A 22,304-nucleotide genomic window follows, 5' to 3' on the forward strand; every position below is an offset into this window, starting at 1 on the left:
GTTAGGATAATTGATTTTTCAGCTTATTTCTTTTTTTAATTGAGTCATTTAAGGTTGTAGGTTTTACTCTAGGTGTGGTATTAGCTGCACACCACATCTTTTGATATGTAGAATTTTCCTTTCATTCAGTTCAAAAATAAGTTCTAATTTTTATCATTATTTCCTTTTTTTGATTCACAGGTTATTTAGAAATTATTTCTTCCTTTCCAATCATATGAAGATTTTTTTTCTTTTTTTTAGTTTCTAGTTGATTTGAACTAAGATCAGGGAACATACCTTTCAGTGTTTCCTTTTGGGAAATTGCTGCTGGTGCATTCTCTTTATTTTTGTTTGTCTACACAAATCTAGAAGGTCAAGGAAGAGGCTGGGCTCTGAACCCTACAGAAAGCCCTCCCTCGCATTTTGGTATTGTTGCCAGCCTTTCTGAGATAGTAAGCAAATTTGTGTGGTGAGACAGGGAAGAGAGAGGGCTGTACATGGGGAGGCCCTTCTCCAGCCTCTTGGGTCCATATGAGAAGGTCTGGCCTCACCCTCGGGTGCTCTGTCCTTCACAGATATCTGCCTCCTGCCGCTCGGCTCAGGTCCTGCTGCACTACTTCGTGGGTGCCAATTACTCATGGCTGCTGGTCGAAGGCCTTTATCTGCACACGCTGCTGGAGCCCACAGTGCTCTCTGAGAGGCGGCTGTGGCCCAGATACATGCTGGTGGGTTGGGGTGAGTGACCTGAACCCCCAGCCTCTTCTCCTAGGGGCCCATCAGAACATAGGAGCTTGATAGAACCTTTGGTTTCCCAGCTGGAGGGAGCATCTGGGGCAGATAACTCTCCAGTGAAAAGATACTGATGAAAGGGGTGTGTGTGTACATGTACAGATACAAATAAGCACTATAGACCGAATGCATACTTTCAAAAATCAACAAGCTTTTTTTGTACAATTAGATGCTCTCCCTCCTACCCTGTCCCCAGCTGTAGTGATCTGCTCAGGCTGCCATAACAAAATGCCATAGACTGCATGGCGTAACCAACAGACATTTATTTCTCACAGTTATGGAGGTTGGGAAGTTTGAGATCAGAGTGCCAGCATGGTTGAGTTCTGGTGAGGGCCTCTTCTTTTGCAGACAGCCGCCTTCTCACTATAGCCTCACATGATGGAGAGAGAGAGAGAGAGAGAGAGAGAGAGAGAGAGAGCAGGCTCTAATCCCATCATGATGACCAATACCACCCCCACCTTCCAAACCTAGTTACCTCCAAAGATCCAGCCCCCAATGATCACCACATTGAGGGTTAGGGCTTCAACATGGGGTTGGAGCAGAGGACACAAACATCCAGTCCAAAAACGCCAACTCAGTCTTCAAGAAGGGGTCTGGAACCCCTGTTGCCACAAACTCTTGGAAAATGTGAGGCTCTGCAGGATTCAGAAGAAATACCGGTGGCCTACCATTTGGGAGATTTGGGTGAATGTTTTGGATTTACTCTGAGCTGCTTTGCAACATGTGGCGGGTGTTTTCTCCTCTCTGCTTCCTGGTTTGCCTGACGGTAAAACAACAGATGGGTTTTGTGTCACCCTAAGTCTCTTCAGCTCTCAGCCTGTGGTTCTGTGATATTTGGGCTTTTATACGTTTTTACCAGATGGTTTTGGCTCATCAGGGTGGGGTGGGAGGCAGGCAGGTTTGGCCAATCAGATCCTAACTGCATTTCCCTGTTTTCTTTCCCCAGCCTTCCCGCTGCTGTTTGTTGTACCCTGGAGTATCACTCGTGCACAGCTGGAAAACACTGGGTAGGAAATTCACCCGCTCACACATTTCCGTGAGACAGGAATTCCAAGATATGCCCAAATACAAGAATTGACACCGTTTTCCCAAAGAGAATATCCGCCGCCTTCTGTTTTGGCCATCTAGAATGTACTTAGACCTGTAGATAAAATAATCAAAGTTTGTTAGCTTAGTTACACATGCAAGTTAGCACCAAATTAGCTCAAATTAACACTCAAGAAAGTCACTGCATGGGGTGGCGATGACCTTCGGTATGTAAAGATACGGGTACAATATTGGTTAATGTGTCATTGTTCACAGTGGGATGAAGAGGAAGCAAACTGAAATGGGTGAAGGTGGTCAAAAGGCACAAACTTCTAGCTATAAAATAAATAATTCCAAGAGATATAAAGTATAACATGGAGACAGCATGGTGAGTTAATAATACCCTGTTGTATATTTGAAAAGTGCTTCGAGAGTCTGTTTTAAAAATCCCTATGGCAAGAAAAAACATTTGTAACTATGTGTGGTGATAGACGTTAACTGGGCTTATTGTGGCCCAGTTAACATCTTGCCAAGGTATATACAAATATCAAGTCATTATATTGCACACCTGAAACTAAGATGGTGTTAAATATCCATTATATCTCAATTAAAAAAAAAAAGCAACCCAAAACAAAAACAAAATGCCTGAGCATCCACTAATATGGGAAACCATGAACAAATTGTGGCATGCCTATATGGTGGAACTTTATGGAGACTACTAAAAAACCAGGTTGGTTCCCCATCATTTGGCTTCTAGGGATTGAATCTCAACAGGACATTGGTAAGCCTGCTGCCCACAACGTATATCGCGTGACCCTATTTCCCCCCTTCCAAATAATCACTACCAAAACATCCCGTATGTGTAATTAATAATTTATTTTTGTATGAACTTGAAGAAAAGCGTGGAAAGTCCCATGCCATGTTGTTTGCATTCAAAGAACACTTTACCATTAAGAAAAGTTGATGGTACCATACGAATAGGAGGGGGTTGTAATCCTGTTTTATTTTTTCTCTCCCACCCCCAGGAGAATCACGAGTGGCAGTCAGTCTTAAGTATGAGCACCCTTTTTCCAGAGGGCATGAGGCTGTTCATTCAACCATGTCTCTGGTTTTGTTTTTTAAAGATTTTATTTATTTATTTGACAGAGAGACGGAGAGAGAGAGCACAAACAGGGGGAGCAGTAGGCAGAGGGAGAAGCAGGCTCCCCACTGAGCAGGGAGCCTAGTGTGGGCCTCGATCCCAGAACCCTGAGATCGTGACCTGAGCCAAAGGCAGATGCTTAAACAATTGAGCCACCCAGGTGCCCTCGTGTCCCTGTTTTAAGTCTTCTCCTGCCCACTCTTTGCCATAGGTGCTGGGTAACCAATAGAAATAAGAAAATCTGGTGGATCATCCGAGGGCCCATGCTGCTTTGTGTAATGGTAAGGACCATTCCCACTCCTGCTTCTTCCTCCCTGAGCATGTTAGCTGTGGGGGACCCTGCTCCCCCTCCCCTGCCACCCAGCAGAATTCTCTGACTCAGAGTGAGCCTGGGCCAGTTCCCTTGAGAAAAGGGGTGGTCGAGAGTTGTGAGCAGGGTGTGTTGAACGAGAAAGAACAAGTTAGAAGCTTATCCTTGCTCTGGTTCAGGACTCCAATGCAGGGTTGTACCACAGGCCTCCTTCTCCCTGGGGCCTCATGCTGTATACAGAAACCTGTAACCAGCTCAGTGACGCTGTATGGGACTAAAGAGACTCATCCTGAGACTCAGGCTCCCCCTCCTCCCCACCCTGCCGTGAGCATCCTTGTTACCACAGCTGGGCTTCTCCCACCTCCCCCAGACTGGGTCTGCATCCATGGATCAGCATCAGGGCTGATGTGAATGAACGCTATGCGGGGTTTCCAGACATCCCAGCTGATTTTATCTGCTGCCCTCTTGACTTTCTCTCTGTTTCAGAGATAACAATGTAACAATCCCGAGAGTCCAGATGCTCTGGTCTTACATGAGGCATAGAAATTGGAGAATTCACATCTTCTTCAGGATATAAGGCTCCACTACTTAAATTAACCTGTTACCCTTGGGTGTACATTTAGAATAGAACCATCCCAGAATAAGATATATTCTTATATCCTAGTCTCCTCTGCTCCCAGTAGAAAATCCAGAAAGCTTTGATTAGTCCAAACCTTCATGGACAGCCTTACAAAATACGTACACTATGCAGGTTTGTTCTATCCACACCGTAATTCCTAGAGGTAATGGATCAACCAAATTGAACACGCAGCTGAACGCTTTTTTTTTTTTAGCCAATGAATTGAATGAACCATCTGTTGACTTTATGAAGTTACAAACTCAGATTTTTTCATTCGTTCCTACTGAATCTCCTCTGATAATTCCAGGACTTGGCAAAGCTGAGAAGTCTGTAAAATTAGTCTTCACTGGTATTGTCTGTTTTTAGATCTTCTGTCTCACCAGGCGCCCAGGGGCTTTCTGTGTCTCCCAAACATCTCATTTTCATAGTTCCCTCCTCTAAAAGTTGCAGTGGGAATCTCTCCATACCCTGTGCTTTCCTACCCCCTTATACCTTAGCTTTGCTGCATCCCATCTTCTGCTCCCCATGGTGAAAGTGGGTCAGATCATAAGTAGTGACTGAATTACTCATTGTTGTAAAAATGAGCAAATGGATGAATAATAGATGGAAAAAGCACCCCCCACCACAAGTGTTCCTATAAACTGTGTGATGTGTGCACTTCATCAGGGTTCTGGGGATGAAGTATTTTAACCCTAAGGAGCAGCTCTAATGATAAGACATTTTAGTCCACACAGCAGGCCAGGTGAAGAGGGGTCAGGGGTTGGTGGAGAAGTTTAGGGGTAGATGAAGCTGACTTCTGAGCCCCCTACCATGTTAGCAATTGCCTCTGCCAGCCTCTAAGGGAGGCAATTGCCTCCCAGACCTAAGCACAGGTGCTGGGGTACCAAAGAAGTGTCACCAGGAACGTGGTATCTGATAATGCATTCTGCACTGTCTAGGACCTGAAAGGGAGCCTTACATATTTGGGGTCCTGTGTCCCCATTCTCATCACAGAATCTAAGAGGAGTTGGCTGCGTTCTTAAAAAATTTCCTCACTCAGTCTCTTTTCCTGCTTGTGCACAAATGAAGAACAGTGTCATCCAAATGGGCCTGCTGACTCTTGTCTTGCGGGATGCCTAGGTGAGCACAGGCTCCATGGTCCAACCAGGCTGATGTTTCATTCCGTGGCATTGAGGAGCCATATGGCCCATTGGTTGATGCCCATTTTCTCATGTCTGGTCCCTGGAAGACACAAAAAACAGAAAATCCACATGCTCCTCATCACAACTCTTCATTTCCTAGGGTACAGTCCCAATTGAAATTAATTTGCTGAAATAACGTTCCTTTCCCCGGTTCAACTTACTTTGTGAGAAAAATGCCTGACTTCAACAAATCACTAAGCCAAGGACACAACGTTTTCTCTTTGTGAGGAAAAGCAGATATCCCATTAAAGAAATAAATTACTTGGTTGCATTTAGTTTGTATTTAAGTGTTCTGTTACTAAATACTCTTTGGCTGGGAAGCTCCATCATTCCTGCTGGCTGGTGGATTGGATAAATAGTAGTCTCTTGCCTGAAACTGTAGTCTGTTAGTTTTGAGCACTGATTCTCCTGGGCTTGATAAGGCGAGTCACAGGAGGTACAGGTTGGATTCTGCAGCTTTTGTTTCACTGTGTGTTTCCAGGGTTTTATTTCCAGGCAGGAGGCATTGGTCCTGTGCTGGCTCAGTGTTAGTGGAGACTTTCCGCCATTAATGATCACCCAATCTCCAACTCTACTGGCTCTTTCCTCATCACCTGGAGGCATTCTCAACTCTTTTCTGTTTTAAAAACAATATCAGAGAGGGTGACAGAACATGAGAGATTCCTAACTCTGGGAAACGAACAAGGGGTGGCAGAAAGGGAGGTGGGTGGGGGGTTGGGGTGACTGGGTGACAGGCACTGAGGGGGGCACTTGATGGGATGAGCACTGGGTGTTATGCTATATGTTGGCAAATCAAATGCCAATAAAAAATACATACAAAAAAAAGTTAAAAAAAAAAAAAAAACAAAACTGTTGGGTAGCCTGGTAGCGGTTTAGCTCTGCCTTTAGCCCAGGGAGTGATCCTGGAGACCCGGGATTGAGTCCCACGTCAGGCTCCCTGCATGGAGCCTGCTTCTCCTTCTGCCTGTGTCTCTGCCTCTCTCTCTCTCTCTCTCCTCTCTCTCTCTCTGTCTCTCATGAATAAATAAATAAAATCTTAAAAGAAAAGAACAACTCTAACCCCAAACCTCTACAGCCCTGCATGTAAAAGAGGGGAGAGACATTGTCCCCATTCTACATCCCTTGTCGATTACTGTTCTATCATTCTGCTTCCCTTCACAGCCAAGCCTCTTCAATATCATCTACCTCTTCATGTCTAGCTCAAAAAGCAAAGCATTGCGATCTGGCTCATACTGCCACCTGTGAAGTGCACCTTTTCTCAGCTCTTTGTTGCTAAATGCAGTCTTAGTTTGCTTAAATTCCACGTAGTGTTCACCTTCTTAAATTCTTACAGCTGTGAGCTTCCAGGACACCACTTCCTTGTGATCTGCTCCAACTGCCCTGGCTACTCTTTCTCCATCTCTTTTCCTGCCTCCATTTCCTTTCATCACAAGGTGAGTCTCTTAATTAACCCTTTATTTCTTTCAGTCTACCCTGCCTTTCTGGACGATCTCACCTCCTCCAATGCTGGCTCCATGCTCCAGCTGGGACTTCTCTGCTGAAATCCAAACATAAATATCTCAATGCCTTGAGCCATCTCTTGTGTCCACAGTAACTAGAGCTCTCCTCATCCTCCTGCACCTGCTCTCCCTCCTTCATGTGCTCACTCTCGGTGAATGACATGACAGCACACTTGAGATCTACTGAGAAACTTTGGATCATCTTTGACCTCACATCCAACCACTAACAAATTAGGCCATTTGACTCATACTCCTTAAGACTTTCAAATCCATCTCATATTCCCCATTGCTGATGCACCACAGCTGTGGCTTTATATCACCTCTCCATCATTCTTTCCTGTCTCCCCTACTCTGGCTTTGCCTTCCTCCAATCCATAATCCCCACAGCTGTTGAAATGATCTTTCTGAATAGAAATACAAATCTGATCAGGTAACTCTCCTGCTTGAGATTCATCACTGGCTCTCCATTGCTTTTGGAAGGAAACCCAAAGTCCTCTGTGTGACCTTGAAAGGCTCTGCAGGCGCTGGTTCTCTCCCACCCACCCCCACTTGGTCTTACTCTTCACAAATCTCATTCTCATTCTCCAAGCCCTCAATCACTTGCCTTTCTACTTCTCCAAGAGCCTCACAGTGTCTCATGGGGTTGCTGTTAAGGTGTTGGCCAGAGCTGCAACCATCTGATGGCTTGACTGGGGCTGGAGAATCAGCTTCCCAGGTGGCTCATACACATGGCCGGCAAGTGGTACTAGTTGTTGGTAGGAGGACTCAGTTCCCCAAGGTGGGTCTCTCTGCAGGCTACTTGAGTGTGCTTTCAACATGGCGGCTGGCTTTCCCCAGAGAAAGAGAGAGAGAGAACCAGGTGGATGCCATCTTTTTGAGGACCTACCCTAAGAAGTCACATAGCCTCACTTCCACCATGTTCTTTTCATTTGATGTACATAGCTAAGCCTTGCTTACATCTCAGAGGGAAAGAGGGAATTAGGCTCTGCCTTTCTAAGGCAACAGTGCTGAAGAATTTGCAGACATATTTAAACATTTCTACCAAGGCTGACAATGAAGGGTCAAACTGTCCCAGCCCATGACAGGTGTGGAATCCACTCTAGGGAAAGGAGAATATGTGCTTTCCAATAAACTCCATGGCAGCAAGAAGACCTCAAGTTAGACATCAGTAGGGCTGCAGTTCTTTACAGAAGGGAGGCTGTTTACATGAAGAAAAGATGATTTTCAGGTAAAGCTGTATTTAGTACCAGCTCAGTCACTTGCTGTGTGTGCAACTTTAGGAACTGTACTGATCTCTTCCGTGCCTCTTGTATCTCCCATGCCTCTCCTTTTTCTCATTGTATCATGACATAAAAACAGTGTGGCTTTTCAGAATATTATTGTGAAGATTAAATGAAATAATACATGGATGTGTTGACATGGCCTTTGGAAGAGTGGGGATTTCCACGAGCATGTACTTCCTGAATGGTCAACTGCCACATTTCCCTTGGCTTACATGGACAAGGACCCAATGGCCAGGCTCAGGGTGACCTTGATATTCATAACCATGTGGAGTCTATATCACTTATTAACCCATATCTACTTTTTTCCCCAAGGTCAATTTCTTCATCTTCCTGAAAATTGTCAAGCTTCTCATTTCAAAGCTCAAAGCCCATCAAATGTGCTTCAGAGATTATAAATACAGGTGAGTGGCCTGAGGTCAGCGCTCGATGGTCCAAGATTATTTTGACCCCTTCAGGCTGTTCTGGATAATGTTCTGGGGGAGGGGCATGAGCTATATCGATATGTCTGTTTCCCAAGATGAGCGTATCAAGAAAGGAACCTCTGAAAAAGGTGTCATGGGGTCATGCAAGGCTTTTGCCACTGTTGAGGACCTTCTGGCCCCATGGACATGAAGTGAGTGGTCAAGGGTATGCACATTCCCCGCAGCAGAGAACTTAAAATGCCCCTAAGAATGGATGGTAGAGCCATTTGGTTGAGCCAAAGAGTGGCTCTAAGGGTAAGGATTTTAGTCCACATGGCAGGTCATAGGCAGAGGTGTGAGTGAGGATGGGTGGAGCTCTGTTTCTCTCTCACTAACACTAAAATTGGACCTGACCCAGGTGTGCTGGGAAGGTATTTTTTCCATTTATCTGACAAATATTTAATGAACACCTACCATGTGCCTGGACCTGTGCTTGGAACAAAAGAAAGATAGTATGTGGGCCCTGTCTGCAAGAAGAACATTCCAACTCCCAAAAACTAGTATTTTGGTGTGAACATATGTCAAGAGGGCTGATGCTGGCCATGATCCCAGATCTGCTGAGTGAACTTGGGCAACATACTTGGCCTCCCTGGGCCTAATTTCATGTGTGTAAAATGGGAATGTCACAGGAAACCCATCTCTTGCTTGTTAGGAAGACCAAAGAAGCTCATAGATGTGAGCCACTCACTGAAGTTTTGAATTCTGGCTTCTGCAGTTTTTATTGTCTGTGTCAGACGTACAGCCAGACGTCCTCTGTCTGCATTTTCTAGATTCTGTTCCGTGCACATTGACCCCCGTTCTGTTCTCTTCCACCCCCACTCACCCTCACGCTCTCTGAGAAAAAGAATCACCTTGTGTGTCGTAGCTCATTTGTTTCAAGAGAGAATCAACAGATCATACTCAGTGTCTTGTAAATCGCTCTATTTTGATATTAAAAAAAAAAAGTCTCAGTCTAATTGGATGTGTGAGTGGTCTTTGCCCAGGATCAAGACCCCAAATTCTATATACCTAAAACCCTTCTTCTGGGAGTTCCCAAAGGATATAAACACGTATGGTTCACCACTGACAAATATATGCTATAATTGGCCCAAACATTTTGCAACTCACCCTCTCATCCTGAAGGCACTTGGGCTGGCTTGGACAACACAGAACCATGCCGACTTTCTTGGCGCCTCTGGTGGAGAACTCTAAGTGGCTCAAAGCTTCTTTGGCTCTTCTCCCAAGGCTAAGCCTCTAACTGCTCTCTGAGGGTGGAGATCTAAAATCATGGTTAGAGCTGCTCTAGTCTTCCCATCATGGGTCCATTCAGGGAGGGCAGGCCTCTCACTAACCAGGCACAGGGGACACTGAAGCATCTGGGAAACCCGACAGAGGACGGCACTGCCCAGAAACAGAAACAGGGAGTAGACAAATCCCAAGACACCACTTTCCATGCAGACTGAGAGTCTACACCCTGCTTTTTTCTGCCCTCAAAGCCCACCATGTACCATTGGGGCTCCCCATGCTCCAAACCCATAGGGTCCCCTAAAGAAGCTTTCCATTCTAGCTGCTTATAAGCATCACCTGGCAAGGCAGCCAAAAGCATGGACTCATGAGGCCTTCCACTGGGTATTCAGACTCAGTAAATGTGGAATGGAGCCCTGTTACCTGGACTTCTTATGGACTTCCCCCAAGATATTTTGATGCAGAGTGCAGGACACTGGGTCAGATGCTGTAGTGAAATAACCCATGGAGTTTTCAGGTTGGGCCATGGCAGATATGCTTCTAAGCAGCCACAACATCCCCTTTTGCAAGATCTCCTTTGGAATTATCCGAGATGGTGGTTCCCAAACTTTTCTGATCATGCATCTTTTTCAATAAAGAAATTCTGGGGATCCCTGGGTGGCGCAGCGGTTTGGCGCCTGCCTTTGGCCCAGGGCGCGATCCTGGAGACCCGGGATCGAATCCCACGTCGGGCTCCCGGTGCATGGAGCCTGCTTCTCCCTCTGCCTGTGTCTCTGCCTCTCTCTCTATCTCTCTGTGACTATCATAAATAAATAAAAATTAAAAAAAAAAAAAGAAATTCTGAGCATGCCCCTCATCATTCATACCCATGGTCTGTTGAGCTGATATAGACATTATAAAATACAACAGAAAGAGAAAATGGTAAAGGATGGATTAAAATTTAACACATAGAACTTCAATTATCTTTCCTTATTACGTTTTCTTCTAATGCCACATGGATTGTTTTTGCACAGCCCTCAAGTGTGCATACCCGACTGGGAGCTGACAATCTAGGCAAGCATAAATACTGGGGAGACCCTCATGGCTGAGCAATGATCCAAGACAGCTATTTTGGGAGGAGAAAGAATAACTTGTCTGATATATACAACCAGTCTGGAAAGGTTTTTTCCTCCCTTCCTCCACCCTTGTTCAAGGATAAAGCTTGAAAAGAGAAACCTGGGTTTATGCCCACCTGGAGTCCTCCCAGGCTAAGACACCTTACCTTGGTGAGTTTGTCACCACCCAGGGACGTATCAGTGTTCCCAAATGGCTGAGACTTTGGAGAGCTGCCTAATGCCAACTGGACTCACAAGAGACTGATATATAAACCAGACTATACAACTGTTCATTCTTAGAGGTGGTGAAAGGCGGGAATGAGCAGGGGGGTTTCCTCCTGGTGCCTGCACTCCTAGCATACTTGACAACAAATAAGCCAGAAATTCAAAGCAGTCACTGGGGTGTTGCCAGTGATCATGTCGTCAAAGTAGAGTGATCGGTGCGAAGGATCACTGACCGTGAGAAACCCCCACTGCCCTGTGGGGCCACCTGCCTGGTGAAAGCAGGGCTCATTTCTCAGGGTCTCCACAGATAGGGCTCGGTAAGTACAGGGGACTCTTAGCATCTTTGTGACTTTCTTCATCATTCTGGTTGGCCATCTGCTTTCTGTTCACCTTGCTCCAGCACAGAGCACAGTACAATTGCTCAGCTTATGCTCATTAATTAGCAAAAACCCAGGGTCCTGCCTCTCAGGACACACCAGCCCACCTGATTTTCCTGCCCTGGCTGGCGAATCCTGCAGCATTGAGGAGGGCATCTGCTCATTTTTCTCTGCAGAGCAGTGCTAATGCTCTCATTTCTAAGTCACCCCACTAGGTCACCCCCACCAGCTCACACTGAGCTCTTCTACCTCCACGTCCCCCTCCAGGTCTGTTTTCCTTTGCCACCCCTCCCCGGCTAGGATGAGGAGGAAGGGGCGACAGGGCCCAGGGCATTTTGTCCAAACTCTGGTAGAAACAGGCCTGCTTCCACCTCCCCCAGATTTTGAGAACTTTCAGAATGTAGCTCTCAAGATTTGGCCCCCATCTCCTCCAGGAGCATATTTTAGGAAAGTTTAAATTAAATAGGTCTGGGTCTTGCCAAAAAGGCAAGTTGTTAGTTGCTGGAGAACCTCCTGTAGTCCCCATCCTGTCCCTGGGCTTCCAGCATTCAAGCAGAGGAGAGTTACATGGCACACCTGCCTGGCCAGGAGTGGGAGAGCCGAGCCAGGCCCCTGGAATGTGGGCAGATGCCAGCTGATGATGCTCAGTGGCGTCAGAGTTGTCTGTTCCTTGTGGCTTCCAGCACCCAGGCTGCTCTTCCCCCGGAGGACCAGTCTCTACTCTCCATGTGGTGTGCCGGGCAGAGCTCTTGCTGAATTTATAAAGGAGGGTCATTTCTTCACCTGCCGAGCCTCAGAGCCCTTTCCAAAAAGATGTTCTGGTGGGCACCCAAAACCAAAAAAATGTAACAAATGGAAGTGAAATTGATCAAAGTCGTGGTGGAGGTTGTAAGCAACCTGAAGGCAAAGATGGCTTATTTTAAAAAAAACAGTGATACCCAAATCCTAGTGAACATTCTTCAAGTATCAGATATCAATATTCCGAGGGCTTACCATGTGTTTATTTGCTCTTTCAAACGACACTGTCAGTTGTATTATTATTAATAATAATGTTTTAATTATTTCAACACTTCATATTATGGTATTAGTTGTATAATCCTCATTTTTATAGATGAGAGCTTAAATAATTTGTCCAAAGCCACATGGAGGATAATTGGTGGCATCGAGATTTGAACCCAGGCCCAGATACTGCCCCTGGGCTCCACTGCCTTTGACCACAGCACCTCTTCTCCCACTGCACTGGCTCATGCTCCATAAATATTTGTTGGATCACTGAATGACTGCAATAAACCAAACAATTTAAACAAACAAATGACTATAGATGAAAAATAAGCATAAATACAGTTCATAAGAGTAAACGGCTGTAGATATATATTTATGGATTTCTATCCGAACAGGAACACACATGGTACTTTGTCTAAGGAGAAGTTAGAATGAGATAAGGAACGGGGAATCCCTTGACATCCTACCAGGGAGCTGACAGTTACTAAAATGGCCCAAAGCTTCATAAACAGAAGGCCATTCCTTAAAAATCATCCCATGCTAAATATGGGACTCGGGCACATGAAAAGGACATTAGGGGAAAACCTGGTGAAACCTGAGAGGGATCTGGAGCACAGTTACTTGTCCGATGCCAGTATTGGCTTCTTAGTCTTAACAAATAAATGTACCATGGTTATACACGATTTAACATGAGGGGAAACTGGGGGAAGCATATGTGGAACTCTCTGTACTCTCTTTGCTACTTTTCTACAGATTTGCTATTATTCCAAAATACAGAGCTTATTCAAAACACCTAATGTTTTGAATAGCATGGCCCCAAGTTAATGGTGAAATGCAGACCTGCATCTAAGTATGTAGCACGTATCATTAAAACTCAGATAACTGAGGCACCTGCGTGGCTCAGTGGTTGAGCATCTGCCTTTGGCTCAGGCTGTGTTGTGGGATCAAGCCCCACATCAGGATCCCCACAGGGAGCCTGCTCTCCCTCTGCCTGTGTCTCTGCTTCTTTCTTTTTGTGTCTCTCATGAATGAATAAATAAAATCTTTAAAAAATAAATTAATTAATTAAATAAAACTTAGATAACCCAGAGCAAGGGTCACAAACTCAGATACTCACAGGGGCCAAGCGTGGAACATAAGTGAGTAGTACAGATGGGTTGAATGTTATAGAGGACATGTTCCCTGTGAAGAAAACAGCTGCTATGGGCCCGCCGATGACAATTACCAAGAAAAATTGCAGGCCCAGATTTCCGTGTTCTTCCAAAGAAGCCAGAAATCTGGCCCCCTCTGCTCCAACTGTCTTTATTACTTATAAGTGGTTCCAGTAACAGAAATCACCCCCTTAGCCTAAGTAAAAACCACCAGTAGTACAAATTTAACCTGTGGTTGCCACTTTGCTGCCTCTGAGACAGAGGGTTTTAAAAACACTCCTGGAAATTAAAAAGCAAAAACAAGCACATAAACAACTCTCTTGAAATATTCTGTCCTTAGGACCACCTTAGTGTTGCCCTGGATGGGAGTGGGGTTGGAATTGATGGGGCTCAGCTCAGGGGAAGGGCATAACTAGACCTGGTGTCTGTTTCCCCACTGCCTAGCACTCCCACCCCCAATACCCCATCCGTCACTGGTCTTGCACACACAGCTTATGTGCCTACTTTCCTCCTACGGTTCTAGGTCTTTTCGGGGGACAAAGGTGAGATTTTCTCATTTCCTTGATACCATTACACTTGAATGGGTCTCACAGACACAGGATCCACACTAAACACTTTCTCTTGCATATAGTTAATCTTCCCGAGGACATCGCCCATGATCTCCTCCATCGTTAATTCCACAGGGTTGGGGTGGGGGGAAGCCTTCTCCAAGTCTGGCCCTTTAAGAAAAGTGACTTGGGCTAAAAAGTCATTAGGGATTAAACTTTTTTTTTCCAGTGTGTATATACAAGACAGTAGCTTTGTTTGTGCCCTGGGTATGAGTCACTTTTGCTAATGTAGGTAGTTTTAAATTAAGAAGCAGCTCAATGGTTAAAAAAAAAAGTCATTCCCAAATGTGGCCGCTTATCAGAACCCCATGGGAGGATTCCTTAAAAATTTACATTCCCAGGACTCAAAGGGCAGAGGTTTTGACTCAGGAGGTTGACACCTCAGCTGAGGAAGCTAGCTGGCTATACCTATTTACTATCTTTCTATCATCTATCTATTATCTACCCAGCCAGCCAGCCAGCCATCTATCTCTCCATCTATCTATCCATCCATCCATCTACCCATCCATCCACCCACCTATCCACCTATCCATTTCTCCATCTATCTCTCCATCTATCTGTTTATCCATCCATTCATTCATCTATCTGTCTATCTATCATCTATCTTTTTAGGTTCTTTAAGGAATTCTAATGATAAACCATGTTTGGGAACCACCGGTATGCGATATGGAATGTTTGGGCCCCAGCTGTGCACTTTGCACGTGGGTGGTACAAAGGAATGTTTGTCTTTTTTTATGCAGAGTGTATACAGCAGCAAGCTTCCACACAGTACTTTTTATGAGGAGGATCAGTTTCTCATTTCCTGCAGCCCTTGCTGTCTTGGGGCTGAAGGGCAGCATGGGGCTTGAAGGTCAAGCTCTGCATGGAGTGTGTAGGGTGTGAGTTTGGAGTCAGAAGCCTCACTTCCAGGCCTGGATTTGTCACTTAGTGGCTGTGTGACCCCAGATACTTCATTTGCTTTCCCTTCTCAGGTTCAATAAAGCACTGACATTGGAAGTCCTGAATAGAGAAAGAAATAGAGGCACCTGCCAGCCAGGAAATAGGAAATCTGTCATACCTGGTAGTGGTGTAGTGTCCCAGGGAGACAGCCATGCACATGGAAATCTATCCATCAGTCAAAACATTAAGATCTATAGGCATATCATAATCTTTATAGGAAAATTCATCCATCCATCCATTCATTTATTCATTCATTCACTCCATTCATGTATCCTGAGTGTCTGCCAAGAGTCAGGTGTAGGGAGGAATCAGTTAAACAAGACCACACTGGCCCTTAAAGCATTCAATGTGTAGCCAAGGAGACAAACTAGAAGATCAACTATTTTTCAGTATGATAAGAACTATGATAAAGTCATGGACAGAAGAGCAGGAAACTGCCTATTCTCAACATAGCTCTCCTGACAGTTTTTTGGTTGTCATTTGCAGATTGGCAAAGTCAACACTGGTCCTCATTCCTTTGTTGGGTGTTCACGAGGTTCTCTTCTCCTTCATCACTGATGATCAAGTGGAAGGATTTTCAAAACTTATACGACTCTTCATGCAGCTGACTCTGAGCTCATTTCATGTAAGTAGGCATCTGAACATGGATTCCTTTGCTTTGGAGAAAACCAAATGCCCTTGACCCAGACAGATTGAGAATTGAGAAAGAAACAAAGTTGTAGTGTCAACAGGCTCTCTGGCACTGGCACCTATGGCATGAAAAGGGTGTGTAGACCAAAAGTGTTGTGTTGCCTTGATCCTGCCAGCATGACTCAGTGACTAAGAAGGGAAAAGTGGTCTGTTTCCTGGGCTGTAATAGTTGGTGTGACTCACAATCATATTAACTGTGAGTGTCAGCGTGAAGCCTTTTATTATGTGCCTATTTTTGCTGGGCTCTCTGCAGGGCATTGTGCACAATGAACATTGTCTATACTTCAGGTGACATACTCAGAACACAATACAACTTGGTAGGAACCAGTGAGTCAAGACCAGGCAGCTCTTGAAGCTTGCCAGTTGTGTCAAGATGTGTTGGAGGAGGCCAAAACTAGAACCAGTAGTCCAGCTGTTGCTCTTTTTTCTGGCTATTTGGTTATCCATCCTTAAATTGTTATCCATTACCTAGTATCTTATAACAACGATAATTTTTATTCTTTTTCATTATTCTGGGGAACTCCAGGTGAGCATAGTAAGGATGGCTCCCCTCTGCTCCATGTGATGCCATGCCTTCCAAGATGCTTCACCACTCTTATGTCTGGTGCCTGAGCTGGGAAGGCTCACATGGTTAGGGCTGGCTGGAGTGGATTTATTTGGTCAAATTTCTGGGGCTTCATTTCTCACTGCCAGCTACTTCCCTCAGTTCCATACAGTCTTGGGGCCTATCCCTTACTGCCGATTCTCCTCACATGATCTGTCTAGCAGGGAAGCTGAACTTCTTAGATGGCAGTACAGAGCTTCCAAGAGCACAAAAGCAGGAGCTTCCAGCCTTCTAGATGCCTAGGCCTGAAACTCATACAGTGATACTTCTTCTGCATTCTGATGTTTAAAGCAAATCCCATGGGTGCCTGGGTAGTTCAGTTGGTTAAGCATCCGACTCTTGATTTTGGCTCAGGTCATGATCTCAGGGTTGTGAGATTGAGCCCTAAGTCAGACTCCATGCTGAGTGTGGAGCCTGCTGGAGATTCTCTTTCCCCTTCTCTTGGCTCCTCACCTGCTCACTTTCTATATATATAAACAAAGAAAAAAAATTAAAGCAAATCCCAGATTTTTAAAGAAAATCCCAGCCTGGACTGAAGGGGAGGAGACTACACAAGGGTATCAATACTGAAAAGCATGGCTCAGTAGCAAAGGCCACAAATCCAAGCAACCATCAAAAACAGTGCTGGCAGCAGAGTCTCTGTTCAGTGGTAACCTTGGGACTAATCATTGCAAAATGCTAGTACAGGGCAGGACTTATGGAATGGAGGAAAGAGGCACTTGGCAAGCAGTCCCCTCCCCCAAGAAACAACAGTAAAATCACACAAGATTGTCAACAGCAATGACGTGAGGGCCCTGGAAACCAGCCAGAGGCATACAAAAGGCTGAGAAGAGTTTATTCAAGAAAAATTGTTAAATCTGAGTAACAACAGTGGGGTCCATTTGTTTAGCCTGGAATGCGCTTGTCCTTCAACTTCTCCGTCAGTGAGGAAATTCTAGTGAAAACTAGCAGCTTCGTTGCAATAAGGGGCTGACTTGATGTAGAACAATCAGAGAGCAGGAAAAGCCCACACTCCTGGCCACTGTCAGATACAGTAGTGATCTCAGTGGCAAAGGATTGAGAGATGAAAATGTCACAGCCTAAGACGGTCATCCTAGCTGGGATGAGAAACGGTCTGGCACGCTAGCCAGAAACTCAATAGGGGGATTTGAGGAATGAGACATATCATGGGTTTTGATCAGCTCCAAAATATTTCTCTGGTAGGCTGGAGGCTTGTGCAAGGTTACATACACACTCAGGGGAGACCAGAGAGGATATTCACATGTTGCTGGCTGAACACGAGCTCCTGCACACACATCCAGGAGACACAGGAGATAGAAAGTAAAAGCCATAGAAGACTTATCAACTGTCTAAACTTGGAATGAGTCCCCCAAGCCACACACAGGTCCATTATTAAAGAGTGTGGAAGTCTTACTGATTTAAGGTGATTGAACATGACTTCTGATCAATCATTGACTAATTGTTAAGCTATTATAAACAGGATCAGGAGGCCAGACTTAAACACAAAGCCAAAAATTTTTGAAATGAGCACAGACATCAGTGAGCTGTATAACACAGGGGAGAAAAGTCTCACAGAACTAATGGCCCAGACAAAGAAACTACCCAGGAAGTAGGGAGTAGGGAATACAGATTCTAAAACTTCCAGTTTGTTAAAAAATAAAAAAATAAAAAAAATAAAACTTCCAGTTTTGAACAACAAAAACGAAAAATTATGAGACATGCAGAGAAACAAGAGTGTGACCCTTACTCAGGAAAAAGAAAAGCAGTCAACTGAAACTCTCTGAGAGGTTGCTTAGCAGACAAAGAATTTCAAAGAAGCTGTTATAAATATAAATATGTTCAGGAGTGCCTGGCTGGCTCAGTTGGTAAAGCGTGTGACTCTGGATCTCAGGATTGTGAAATTGAGCCCCATATTGGGTGTAGAGATTACTTAAAATTAAAATCCTCAAAAAATATATGTTTGAAGGACTGAAAGAAATCATGTTTAAGAAATTAAAGATCAGCATGATGACAAAGATTTATCAATTAGGAAATCTCAATACAGAGAGAAATTGCAAAATAAGAAACAACCTGAAAAAATTCTAGGGTTGAAAAGTACAATAATGAAAATGAAAATTTCACTTGGGAGGCTTGATATCAGAATCAGATGGCAGAAGAAAAAGCCAATACATCTGAAGATAGGTCGGTTGAAATGCTCCAATTTGAGAAACAGGAAAAAAGGGATGAAGAAAATAAAAGAGTCTCAGAGATCTGTGGAACACCATTGAGCATTTCAGCATACAGTCCCAGAAGGACAAGAGAGAGAAAGGAGAAGAAAAGTTCTTTGGAGAAATAAGGGCTGTGCACTTCCCAAAGGTGATGAAAAACATTGATCTATGAATCCAGAAAGCTCAATGAATCCCAAAGAAGATAAAACAAGGAGATCCCCACCGAGAAATGTTATAGTTATAGTTATATAAATGTTATAAATGTTAAATGTTATAGTTCAACTGTTGAAAGCCAAACGCAAAGAGAAAACTCTTGAAAGTAGTAAGAGAAAAATGACTCATGACACACAGGGACCAACAAACAAGTGACACCTGACTCAAATCAGAAACAGTAGGAGTCTGGAAGCAGTGATATGACATAATCAAAATGTTGAAAGAAACATAATTCAACCAAGGATTCTATATCCCGCAAAACCGTGTCTCAAAAACAAAAACAAAAACAAAAACAAAGGGCAGCCTGGGTGGCCCAGCAGTCTAGCTCCGCCTTCAGCCCAGGGCATGATCCTGGAGACGGGGATTGAGTCCCATGTCAGGCTCCCTGCATGGAGCCTGCTTCTCCCTCTGCCTGTGTCTCTGCCTCTCTCTTTCTCTGTCTCTCTCTCTATCTCATTAATAAATAAATAAAATCTTTAAAAAAATTAAAAAATAAAATGGAACATGAGAAAACATCCTTTTACTTCCAAATGCTTTTGATCTCATAGAACCCTCACATTGTCACCATGAGGGAGAAATTATCCTACCACTTTAGTGACAGAGGACTCAGAGGAGGACTTCTGCATGCCAGTAGTCACCAGAGATGAGGTTTCTTTGTGGAGGTTGAGCCCCTGCTGGGAAGCACTCTGTCATAGTGCCTCATGCTCATCAAAGGCCAGAGGCAGAGCCTGGGGCTGGGCAATTGAATGATGGCTCCTTTTTCCTTCCTTTTTATTTTTTATTATTTTTATTTTTTTTTAAATATATATTTTTAATTTTTCTTTATTTATGATAGTCACACAGAGAGAGAGGGAGAGAGGCAGAGACACAGGCAGAGGGAGAAGCAGGCTCCATGCACCGGGAACCCGACGTGGGATTCGATCCCGGGTCTTCAGGATCGCGCCCTGGGCCAAAGGCAGGCGCCAAACCGCTGCGCCACCCAGGGATCCCTATTTTATTTATTTATTCATGAGAGACAGAGAGGGCAGAGACACAGGCAGAGGGAGAAGCAGGCTCCCTGCAGGGAGCCCAATGCAGAACTCGATCCCAGGACCCGGGGTCACGCCCTGAGCCAAAGGCAGATATCTACTCAACCACTGAGCCATTCAGGTGCCCTGGCTCCTTTTTCCTTCTGTTGGAGCTGAGCTGTGTGTGGCTCTGAGCTGCGACACAGAACCCATTGCTGGCCTTGTTTATTTTCATTATGAAACCATGTTTAATATATTTCAATCTTTGGGGGTGGATTTCAATGGTGAAGCTTTAATAACTCAAGTTTCCTGTGTTGTTTGGTGTTAACCTTCTTTAAAAGATAATCATAAATTAGAAACAATTTCATTGTCAGCAATGAAACAAGAACCAATAGCTATTATGTCAGCAGTATTTGTTGGCTTTTCTTCCTCTGAGGGCTTGATAGGTTATGTGAGCCCTTGGTCAGCTGAGCTCACATGCCCCAGGCCCTCTGAGGACCAGAAGCTTATGGGGGAACTACATGGGACAGATTTTGAGGAAGAATCAGCTTTTATCAGACTCCATTGGCAAGGGAGCTTGTGTTAGCAGCTCCACTGACTGCTCTGTGACAAACTACCCCAAAACTTCATGGCTCAAAGCAGGAACTGTGTTGTTATCTTTAATGATTCTATAAACTGGGCCTTCTGGACTCAGCAGGGTGATATTTTTGATACATGCAATTTTAAAAATGGGCCTGAAAATATCTGAAAGCTCAGTTGGGCTGGAACATCCAAAATGATTCATTCACATGGCTGGACATTGACACGGGCTGTTGGCTGGGGCTCAGCTGAGGCTCTTGATCATAGAATGTCGTATCTGTTCTCCTCCACGTAGCCTCTCCATCCACCTTGGGCCTGGTGCTGGACTCCCAGAGCATCCCCAGAGCAAATGTTCTAAGAGGGAGAAGGTAGAAACTTCCAAGATTTCTTAACGTATAGGCTCGGAAGTCCCAGAAGGTTACTTCCACCACATTGTACAGGAGTCACAGATTCAAGGGGAGGGGAAAGATGGTCCACCACTTTATGTGAGGAGTAACGTATGCCTATAGGGAAAGGAGAGATCCTTGGGGCCATTTCTGGGGACTCACCACCTCACTGGATCCTTTGGTCCTGCAACTGGAGCTCTGCCTGCTGCCATGCATCAGTGAGAAACATGAGGATCCTGTGTTTCCTGTGCAAACTGAGCCAGGAAACACACTGACAGGGCCTGTGCATGGACAGAGTACTTCTGGGTACCCCTGCACTACTCCCCTCCATCCTCCTAGGCAGAGGTGACAGCATGAGTGAGCAGATGTGTGGGGGCACATCCGGTGGGTCATATTTTAGTGCATTAGCAGGAACTGTCATGGGCCCAACAGAGGCTTTTCCTTGCTGCTTGGAGGCTCCTTCACTCTTCCAAGAGCTTATTTCATAGAGAATTTCACCATCAAGGGATCTTTGGAGAGACTTGTCACCAAGTGGTGGTGGCATAGGAAGTGAGCGCCATCTGTTCTGTGGGACCACTCCCTTCACACTCATTTTATCTAGAATGAGAGTTAACCGGACTCCAGGAGCCTCTGAAAACAGTCAGTCAAGAACCCAAAGAAGTGAAAGACATGTGTGTGATGTGGAATCCTATTTTAGCTAACTCATTCGTGAGGATTCCGACAGGGGAAAGCTACCTCTTCTAATATCATAGGCTCAAGGGCATGCATAATCTCCCTGCCACTGTATGGGGCAACTAGGAACCCCCAATGAGACTGTGTGTGTGTGTGGCAGTGATAAACTGGTACCACCATGCCCCTGTTTAGGAGCTATCCCCATGGAATAAAGGGTGCATGGAGAAAGAAAATCCCACACTGGTGAGCAGAATCCAAACACATGACTGACATCAAGATAGCCAGCACACCAAATCTCTAAGCCTCCATAAGGAAGACCATAAAAATCTTCCCCCAGGGCAACATGTTATAATCCCTTTATAATATCAGCTCCTTTCCCAGTACCAAACCTCCCTTGCCAGCTGCAGGGGGTGAGAGAAATATTATCAAGAGAGATGGGAGAGTCGGTCTGCACTCTGACCCTCACTCTTCAGTCAGAAACGTGTCCTTCCCTTGTGAGTCCTGCCATTTTACGCTGTTCCCCTCCCCCCTACAAACACTCAGGCACTTGAGTCCTGCACATGTATGGAGCTCTAGTACTTTAGACACACAGCCCAGGTGCCACAGATGCTCACATGACTGGGGAGACCATGGAATGCAGGTTAGCGTAGCTGGATCTCACATCAGGAAGCATTAGAGTCAGCAAATGCTGGAAGACAGTCACAAGCTACAACAGCTTTGATCCCAGACTTCTTGGCAGTCAGGCAGTGAATCCAGAAAAATCTTCCGACATCAAGATGGGTATCCCTCTCCAGAAACTTCCCCAACACAGGTGCTTTGGAAATGGAAATGCCACGTAAAGGTGGCCTGTCGTTTCCACTGGGACCCTTGGTGCCCACAATGCTTCATAAATGACAAGGAAGACAACAGAAAGGAGACCGTCCTGTTGTGTTTTAGAAATCATTGTGCATTGTACAAGGCGAAGCTCTTGTGTTGTTAGTAACAGAAACCCAACTCACTCACTCACATATTCCTTTTACAGAAAGGGTTGAGCTCCTC

At 45.0% G+C, this 22,304-nt stretch overlaps 1 protein-coding gene across 1 annotated transcript in view; it reads left to right on the forward strand.

Annotated features, from left to right (window-relative positions):
• Nucleotides 1-22,304, forward strand: part of GLP2R (glucagon like peptide 2 receptor) — a 52,155-nt gene that overhangs the window by 23,875 nt on the left and 5,976 nt on the right. Inside the window, exons 7-11 of the mRNA XM_041769786.1 lie at nt 555-714; nt 1,715-1,775; nt 3,147-3,216; nt 8,140-8,228; nt 15,395-15,533. Of these exons, the coding sequence (XP_041625720.1) occupies nt 555-714; nt 1,715-1,775; nt 3,147-3,216; nt 8,140-8,228; nt 15,395-15,533 (519 nt within the window). The remainder of the gene's footprint in view (nt 1-554; nt 715-1,714; nt 1,776-3,146; nt 3,217-8,139; nt 8,229-15,394; nt 15,534-22,304) is intronic.

This window comes from Vulpes lagopus, chromosome 10 (genome assembly GCF_018345385.1).
Source record: "Vulpes lagopus strain Blue_001 chromosome 10, ASM1834538v1, whole genome shotgun sequence".
NCBI classification, from domain to species: domain Eukaryota; kingdom Metazoa; phylum Chordata; class Mammalia; order Carnivora; family Canidae; genus Vulpes; species Vulpes lagopus.